Below are 9907 nucleotides of genomic sequence, written 5' to 3' on the forward strand. Positions count from 1 at the left end.
GTAATCGTTATTAATTTCTTTAACGCGTTTTTTCCCCGATCATCGTGCATTATTTTTACGATCCAATACCCGTGAATTAACAAAAAAAATCACATCTATAAGACCATAAAGATATTCTTAACGATCTTCGTTCAAATTTGCAATCTCTCCTTCCATTCGAAAAGTTCAACAACAATCTGAATTTACGTGTATCGTGCGCGTCCAACTCTGCAGAATTGATAAAGAATTAATTGCGCGATATATTGATTTCAATTTTTATAATAATCCGTATTCAAGTTTCCAATTTTCAATTTCGTTCCGAACAAAACCAAACAAGTTTCAAAACGAGCCAATTTCTCCAGCTTCGTCGCTAAAAGAGACGAAATTGGTTTCACGCAAGAAACGACAATAAAAAAAGTCGGGGAAGGGGGACGAAACGACCTTGTTCTCAATTTTTCAATTTATCAGCAAGATTCTATCTGACCCGTCGAAATTTCAATTCGCCAAAGAGGCGAACGATGGCACGAAGTTTTGGACGGGTTTGCGCCGGAAACAAGGACACACGGCGCGAAATTCGACGCGACTCGAGCAACAAATTTTTCACAGAGCTCGCTGCCATCGATAAATCACCGGGGTAAACCGTCGCAACACCGAATTTTAGATCGTTGTATTCGTATTCGACGAAGTAATAGACGAGAATCGAGGAGAATTGAAGAAATAAAACGGGGAAAATCATCATCAATTTTAAAATTACTTATTTGAGAGTAAATCTCGTCCTACCTTTCCACGATTCAATTTCAATGTATTCGTATTCATCGAAGTAGTAGCAAAAAAAGAAAGAATTGTGTAATTTTTCGCAAATTAAAAGAATATTAAGTACTTTTAATATAAACGATGCGTTTAATTTTGCAATGATTGCAAAACCAGTAAGAATCTTTTCATTTTTGAACTGAAAAATGGAAATACAATTTTTAAAATATCCACTCGATCGAATGAAAAGTGGATGTTCGCTCGTTCCTCGAATAACCGCGAATTTTAAAATGCTTTTGCTCCGAAGAGGCGAATCATCGCGATCAATTATCAAACTTCTTTCGAACGATCGAGGTGAGAAATTAATTTTAAATTCTCCCCAGCGAATAAAACTTTCATCCCTCGGCGAGACGGACTTGGAATAAACAAGCGAACCATCCCGCCCATTCTTTCTCCACTCGTCTCGGTATCGATGACGATTATTTTTCACCGACAGAAACATCGGCTAAATCGACAAAAGATAAGAGGGAGGATACACGATTTACAACGAAATCGAAACTCGATGGCGGCGCCATATTTTAAGAGAAGAGAGGATCGAAGGAGGAAAAGCAACAAACCATGTGGATGGAACGAACGATCGACAAAAGAGATATATATATATATATAGAACGAAACTAAAAGCATCGAACAGCAAGAAAATCACGATATTTCATTTATTCTCCTACTATTTCTCTACCTTCTATTCTTTCTCCTTCCCCTTTTCGCAAACATCCGATTCACGTGGAGAAAATCGACCTCCTTCCACTCGTGGAATCAAGTAAATAAGTAAGTAAGTAAGTAAGTACGTTCTTCTCTCCATAAAGAGCCGTGAAATAACAACCGCTAACTCTCTCGTGGCGGCAATGATATATATATAAATGAGAACCGCTTCGCAATTAATATTCTTTCTATTCCAACTAGATAACCGAGAAGGGTTTGTGTTACGTGTAAAACGCGAGTAATTTTAATATTTTTCTCCGGCAAACCGGGCGAGGATTGATATTACTCGTTCTTTCGAACGTGGTGAAAGGAGTGGCCGGCTTCTTTTTGATTTTGATTTGGAATATCTCGTCTGGCGGATAATCGAGGACAAGGAATGTACGATCTTTAGACTCTCGTTACTTCGTGTGACTCGGTCGGCTTGTTCGAGGAATTATTAAACGAAACTCGTTCGAATTAATATCGGTCGATTTTCGCAAAGCGTTACGTGAAACTGGGTTAAGCTTAAACTCGTGGAAGATAGACGAAAATTTCATTGGAATTAAAGTTTCCATTGTATAGCGTATGCGATGATGGAAGAAAGAAAAAAATTTGATGATTCAAATTGTCTTCGTAAATTTATAGAATGATATTCGGTCAATTTGAAGTTTTCAAAATATTTTCAGACGCAAGTGTTGTGAACTCTCTACAGGAGATAAAAACGTGCACAACATAACGAAACCATTTAACCCCTTGAATCACCATTAATTAATTCTTATGATTCATCACAGTTATTGTTATATTGTATCATAATTAATTTATTGCTGCAATTTATGTAACGTAATTATACATTGTTTACTATTATTATGATATTATTATATGTATTATCATATCTTGGAATTTCAAAAATTTCCATGACACGTTACACAATATTGCTACATCAACTTTGTCAAACGAAATTTTTCTCTTCCACCAACCCGTTCGTTGCGCGAAACATCCCCTACTTCCTGAATTACGAAACCCAGATCGTGTTAGGCAATCGTTTACTCGACGAGTTCTTTAACGAAACGAGGAAATTGAAAGGGGAGGAAAGATTTCCTCCCTCTCTCTTTTTTCTCTCTTTTTAATTAACCATATCCCAAGCTTAAAAGGATCCTTGTATTAACCGCGGATTTATCACGTTCGAGGGATATTCAGCCTGCAATTTATCCACTTTTGCCGCGCTTTTCTATATTCAAAAAATCGATGCTCTATTTGAAACGATTTAATACACATCGAGCAAACCTATTTCAATTTTAAATCTCGAGCAACGCTTACATCCCCTTCCCGCGGAACGTTTTGCACCGTGAGTTTTAATATTTCCGGATATTCCCTTCTGCATCCTTTCAAAATTCTCCTCCAAAGAGAAAAATCCGCCTAGGACCTTTCCCCTCTCTCTCTCTTTGTCCTTTTTTCCCTCGATCCCTTCCTAATTTCACGCAACCCTCGCCGTGACCGTACGCGAAATTAGGTAATTACAAAACGGTGTAAAAAAAAAAAAAAAAAATCATATGGTAACGAAATTCAAATCGGAATACGGTAATTCGAACCTCGAGAGAGGTCGAGGGAAATATGAAAATCGTCCGGATTTAAAAAAAGGGGGGAGGGTGAGAAAATAGAGAGGAGATGGAAGGCGAACCGGGTCGAAAATCTCATCTCTGAATTACATCGTCTCCTCCAACGTTGGCACGTTCCTCATCGGTCGGGAAAAGTTCGCGCCGGAATTGTAATTCCGTTCCGGCCGAAGATGCGCCGAGTTCATCCTGTCTCCGGAGAGAGGGTTGAACAGGGGGGAGGGAAAAATCGCGAGATTTCGTTAAACACATTACGAGCGTGAAACTTGGTTAAAAAAAAACGAGAGGGGGGAATTCGTGATACGAATTTGCAACGCTAGGATTAGTTAGTTTTTCTCGATTCTCTTTTATCATTTGTTAACGCGATTTTGGATCGAGGACTTTTCTGCTCGGCCTGTTTTTGAGGATAAAACTCTCGAGAAAGGATTCTCTTCTCGAAAACTTTGATTATTAACCGAAATAAAATGAATTGAAAATCAGTTATCGAATTAATTCATATTTTAAATTCTTTCTATTTTAGATTCGTTGTTATATATTTGTAAAATAAAATGTAAACTTTAAAATCGCACGTTACATTTTACGTGATAAAATGTTGTTAACCTGAGAAAAGTTATTGGTCAACCGAGAACCATTTTCCAATGTTTAACGTCATTTAGGAAAAGCATCGAATGACAAACTGAACGGTTTAATGCGGATTCACGGTGATCATTTAGCAAATCGATACCCTGATTAAACGCACGACGCGTCTTCCGGTTAATTAACCGCTATCACGCGGCTCCAGAATTACGTGGAAATAGTCCTATTTCAAGTTTGAAATATTGGAACGGCGAATAGGATTGTTTTTTGAACACCGATTTTATTCCAAATCACGAGTGACACAAGTGTAGAATATATATATATATACATATCAACGTCCGAAACACTGATAAATTTCCCTAGATAAGATTATATATAAATCGAATTTTCTAAAGGTTACTAAATCTGCCTTATCCCCTGCTCGAATTCATCGGTTGTAGGCAAAGTAGTGAAGTATACACGACACCAGGATCAATCGAAGAATCTAAATTTAGTTCTGCATCCAATGAATAATGGTAAAGACATTTTGTGAAATTGGAATGGAAGTCTGAGAATGAAAAATTCTACTGACTTTGCCTCGATAATTTAACGAAAGAGCGTTAAATAATCACTTTCTAAGATTGGAATGAAAATTTTCCATTCATTTAAAATCTAAACTTTGTCTTTGATATATAATATTAATTACAGGGATACGACAATCATTATATAGATAGAGGAAGAGCAATCATCAGCGTGCAACAGCATTTTCTAAATTATATATACGAAATATATTTCAGATATCCTATCTACTGCCTAAATGTACCATCAAACAAATCGTCATCCATATACACGAGCGATCAAATCTCAAAGGGAGATACGGTTAAAAAAAAAACTGTTTATTGCAACTATTTGCAGCTATAAAGTATGCAAACAATAAAACGATGAAAACGAGAACACTGACAAGAATCTAAGAGAGAAAAAAAAAAAAAATTCGCTCTACATTCGAGGACACGGGGTCGCGGTTCCATTTATCGAGTGATTGGTCAGCTGAATGATTGGATGGCTGCCTTTTGGCGCAATTTTGCCAAATCCAATTTCCGCCCTGTATTTTCTTTATCGCGTTTCAACTTCAATCGGTTAAGTCTCGTATCTGGCCTATGCACACTTATAAATCGATACAATTTCTAATTGCTCCTCGAAATTATTTCTCAACGAAATAATTCTCCCGAAAAGATAACTTAATAATCTAATAAACGATGGATGTTTCATTGCTTTATTTTTTTTTTTTTTGTCTCTCTGTAATTTCATGACGAAACTATATAATAATGCAAAAATTTTAGTTTACTAGACGAGATAAAAGTGTTGTGAAAAAAATATTATATAATTTGAAATAATTTATTCGAGATTTGTTTGAGACGATCTATTTTCTGATAAATTTATTTCATATTTCCCGCTTATCGCAATATTTTACTCCGTCGCATGTTACAAAGTACTTTCCATCGATTCTAGAGAAGTCTACTTGTTTCTTATTTTGCCTCATTTATGTTATGTATGGAAAATAATGTTTAGATAATGTACATTTTTATAATAAATACGAATTTCCTCGAAATAATGCGTAAAATTGTTAAATTTATCGAAACTTGCTTCAGGGTAAATGAGGTTAAGTTAATTAATATAGTTGATTTGTTAACAATACCATAGAGGTCACTAACGATCACGAAATTAAAAAGTATTACAATTTAACGTCTATAAAATTCTCGATATTTCTAATTTATATAGATTATAAATATTTTTATTATATTTATATTATAAATATTATACTGCAATTCTTTAATTTTCTAAAATTCTATCTTCGAATTTCGCTCTATATTCGATATATTCGTATTGATGATATATATCAGAATATAGAATCGTTCGAAATTATCGAATATAAAATTTAGACACTAACCTTTTACGATGACTGGAGTAGAAACGAAGAAGAAAATTAGGATCAGCTTCATTGATAACAATTTCATTCCGTACTCCTCCATGGTTAAAATGGATCCGCTACAGGAACATAGATAAACACACCGAACACGACAAAACGTATGTAAACACAGAAGGGTCCACTCGCACACCCGACCGAACGTACTTTCTCGTTCTCAAAATAAGTCACTTCACAGTTCACGCGCACAATGTACCGTCATTTATTGTAAAATCGACACTAGAAAATGGAAATCTATCGCATGCTCGATTCCTCGTTATATTGACGAAGTATTTACTTCCATTGGGCACATAATTTTTTGAAATGTTTCACAGAGATTTCACTTGAGCAGCTGTTTACCACTAAACGACGTAATATCACGAATATAAAACGTATTTTGTTACGAGGAATCGTCATCTGCGAATATTTCACTTATATTCAATCGTTGATCTTTTCTACGCAACACTTTTCACGAAAAATTTTCACTTTTCCGAATTAAATTCGAAACGAACGAACGAAATTCTTAATGCGTCATTACGTTCGAGAATCAATCCCGCGACTAAAAGTTCGATACAATGGTAAAACGCATCTGATTGGCTGACAAATAATCGAAAGTAAAAATCAAATCGAGAACAATTTCTCGAAAAGATCGAATAGTATCATGTGTCAAGAGACGATGTTTCCGTAGCAACCATCGATTACACGCACTTTACCGGTTCCAAATTTTAAAAATATTGCTTTCTCAATGCATTTTTTTTCTTTCGATATATACAATATCAAGATGTTATCATATTCGTCAACGAGATATTACACAAATAGCACGAATTCACGATCGACACGTTCGAGAAATCGATCAATCGAAAAATAGTTTAACACTACACCGCGAGTTCGCTCGTAACAGGTGAATTGTCAAAGGACGCGGAATCACTGTATTTGAATTCGTTCACCGTGGACAGCTCCGAAATTATGAAACGTTTCATTGAATATCCACACGGAAATCAATTTTGTTTCTTGGTCTTCGTTTCTGAACACGAACATCGATGACAGTAATCATCCTTTTATTTTTGCCGGTTTCCATGCACACTCGCGATTTTTTCTTCAGTCTCGTATTCACTGTCAATTTTCCAACATTACTTCGCTGCTCCGTTTTTCACGTGCGTCACTCAATATTCGTCAAAATATCGCGTAATAATTCGCGTATCACTTATAATCTGAAAGAGACTGATACGAACACGTACTCATCACTGAATCACGCGACGAAGAAATAAAACTCGTACGTACCACCGCACACCTACGCGGGAGTGTGAACACTGTAGAATTGCTCGAAAGGGAAGGAGGCCTCTGCCCCCGCAGAGATCCACGGAGATTGCCGAACGGAACCGACTAGGCACGAGCGTACGAGCGACCAGCATCCACTGCACCTCCCAACCCCTACGGCCTATGAGTATAGTGCGCACGCAAAGCACTTGACACGATGAGGATGGGAACAACGCAGATGCGGAAAATCGACGGAAAACGTCGTCAAGATACCATGGATCCTACGGGCATAAAGTGAACCGATTTTTTTGGATCTTGAATTCGTCTCGCTGCTGCAATCTTTTCGAATTATCCGTGTATACGTTGAGAAGCATTGCTTTTTAACTGAAACATATGCACACAATGTAACTAAGTAATTCACACTGAAAATGATGAAAAAATTGTTACCATTTATAAAGTATTTTAATGATAAAATTTTTATTCATGTTTATTTCAAACAAAATTATTATTTCTTAAATTTTTCGTATATTTCAGGTAAAAAATTTGGTAGAATACCAAATATTTCCGGTTTGTCTATTTGATTCATCTAATATAAATTCATAACCTAATATATAACATGAAACCTTAATAATTTAATATCTGGTATGCATATGTACATGTATTCAAAATATGATAAATATACTTTTACATTTAAAAATATTTCAGAAAAATTATGCGTGATTCAATGTATAATAATGTTATTATTCGTTTTTTAATTAATAATTTAAGCGAAGAAGGTGAGAAAATAAATATTTAAATGAGAAAAATTTATCCTTTTTACTAACAACATATTATTCGTTTCTAGTAACTATTTATAAAAAAGGAAACAAAAGTTTTCAAATCTCTTGGTACATGGTAATAATAATACGAATATGAAGTACATTGTTTCCAGAAATGAAAGAAATAACAAGATGTTGCTTGAGATTATAGTAATATTACAATGCTATTGTTCGTAATTTATGATTTCAAAAATATTCAACGCTTTATCATTTGATACATTTTATTGCCAATTTGCATTTCAAACTCCAAATTATAGTTATAAATTAAATATCATTATTTCAAATAAATTTAAATTAACTTTTATCTAAAAATATGAAATTAATTCGTTTTTTTTTTTAATTATCTTTTTTATTTATAAAGAACTATGAAATGAAATTCAACATCATGATACAATAGTTTATTTTCAAGAAAAAATAAGTTTTAAATATCAACAGTTCTGTCTATTATATCATATTGGTACAAATAAATAAATCAATGAAAATTGGCAATAAAATAAAGTATTTTATATATTATCTTTATTTACGATTTTTTTATAACTTAGATTAATAAAAAGTTACCTATAAGGTAATTTTCAATAATCAAAATTATTCATTTTCTCAAAATAGAAATTTGAACACGGATCTTTGAATTTTCGTGTATAAAAGAACAAATTTTCATTTCGAGAATAAAAAACAATATGCCAGTTCGCATATTCTCTATATTTTATAACACAATCGTGCATTATAATTTGAACAACACAAAATCCATATAATAATTATCTTTTGCGACTGATATATCGTTATTTAGACAGAAGAGTAATAGAATAATACGTGTAAATTATATATTTGATTTAAACAATATACAAAAGTTTTATAAGTTCTAAAATATTCAAAAAAATGAGAATTCTTAGCCAAAAAAATTGTTTTCTTCAAATGAAAATGAAAAAAAAGAAATGTTTATTTTTTGAGATTGGGATTGGAAAATTTATTCACAAATAAAACAGAATAAAAATTTTTTAAATATAATTTTAATAATTTGTGAGATTCATACTCATGAATAAAAAATATGTGAACGAATAATAATGTGAAATAAAAAATTGTTTGTCATAAGTAAATTTTTATTTCAAATTACTACAAAAAATGTCCTATGCGTTTAACTTCCGTTTCGATACAAATTTAACATCTTCATAGCGAAAAAAATTTTGAATTTATAAAAAAACTTTGTTTTTTTTTTTTTACTGCATTACATTATATTACTTATATTACTTTTAAAGGCCACCGGAAGTAACAGGTCACTTTTTGAAATCCGTTCAATTCTTAAATTCGAAAACTATTGAATCAATATAGTAGTTCTCATTACAAATTTGCAAAATAGACCAGAGATCTCTCATTTTCTAAACATACCGTATCTTAATGAACACCCAACGTATAAAGGGTGAGTCTTTTATCAGTCGTCACTCAGTTCTAAATTTTCTTACCATCGTGTAAGACTGCGTGTTTTAAACGGAAGCTATTGAAAATATTCCTTTCTTTCGCGAAAGGAATAAAAAATTGATAGAAAATTCACCCTATACGTAAAATAGATAATTAACACAAAAACGAAAACAAATAAATACGCTAAAATTATATTAAAACATATTTGTCATTATAAATCGTAGTGTGCGGCATCCTATAATTTGCTTTGGCATTCTACGCATTTTTTCGTTTCTTTTATATTTTTCTCTTTGTTTCGCTTAAGACAAAAATAAACAATTCATCCTAAAATTTCTGACGTCCCTGCGGAAACAATGACTTTAATACATACACATGTCAAAAGGAAAGAGATTTTGTTTCCCTCTATTTCTTTTTTTTTTTTCTTTTCTTTTTTTCTTTTCATTCTTTCTGCTTCTTTCTCTCTTTCAATAAGCTACGTAACATTCGACGAAGATATTACAAAGAGAGGAGAAAGAGAGAGAGAGAAAAAGAGAAAATGTTAATGAAATTTCCGCTATATTTACCACGAATGTCCCTGTAGTCTTCGAGGAACTTGTATCATGAACAATACACGTTTTAATGTACACGAATTCATGTACATTCACCAACTCCACTTATGTACGAATACATGTAGATATAAATGTGTACATATACGCGCGAAGAGGAGAAAAAAAGAGTAAATTGAAAAAGGAGAGAAAAAACACATGATAGCAAATCGCAAAGAAGAAAATTTGTTTCGTCGACATTCATTTTTTTCAGTCTTGTAGATACCTATACTAATC

The 9907-nt window shown here is 33.3% G+C and overlaps 1 protein-coding gene and 1 long non-coding RNA gene across 3 annotated transcripts in view; one reads left to right on the forward strand and one right to left on the reverse strand.

The window, feature by feature from the left end:
• sns (sticks and stones) overlaps positions 1-6232 on the reverse strand; it is a 352986-nt gene extending 346754 nt beyond the window's left edge. For both annotated transcript variants that reach the window (XM_086910434.1, XM_012493365.3), the window contains exon 1: positions 5584-6232. In XM_086910434.1, the coding sequence (XP_086766560.1) occupies positions 5584-5665 (82 nt within the window). In that variant the 5' untranslated portion in view covers positions 5666-6232. The remainder of the gene's footprint in view (positions 1-5583) is intronic.
• An 842-nt stretch (positions 6233-7074) lies between these two features.
• LOC116415260 (uncharacterized) lies at positions 7075-8767 on the forward strand. Its single transcript, XR_004225848.2, has 4 exons — positions 7075-7312; positions 7390-7497; positions 7561-7631; positions 7700-8767. It is a non-coding gene; the product is annotated as an uncharacterized LOC116415260 (long non-coding RNA).
• Positions 8768-9907: the final 1140 nt, after the last annotated feature.

Source organism: Apis florea, unplaced genomic scaffold (assembly GCF_048593485.1).
Source record: "Apis florea isolate Af1SG1 unplaced genomic scaffold, ASM4859348v1 contig_3184_pilon, whole genome shotgun sequence".
Taxonomy (NCBI): domain Eukaryota; kingdom Metazoa; phylum Arthropoda; class Insecta; order Hymenoptera; family Apidae; genus Apis; species Apis florea.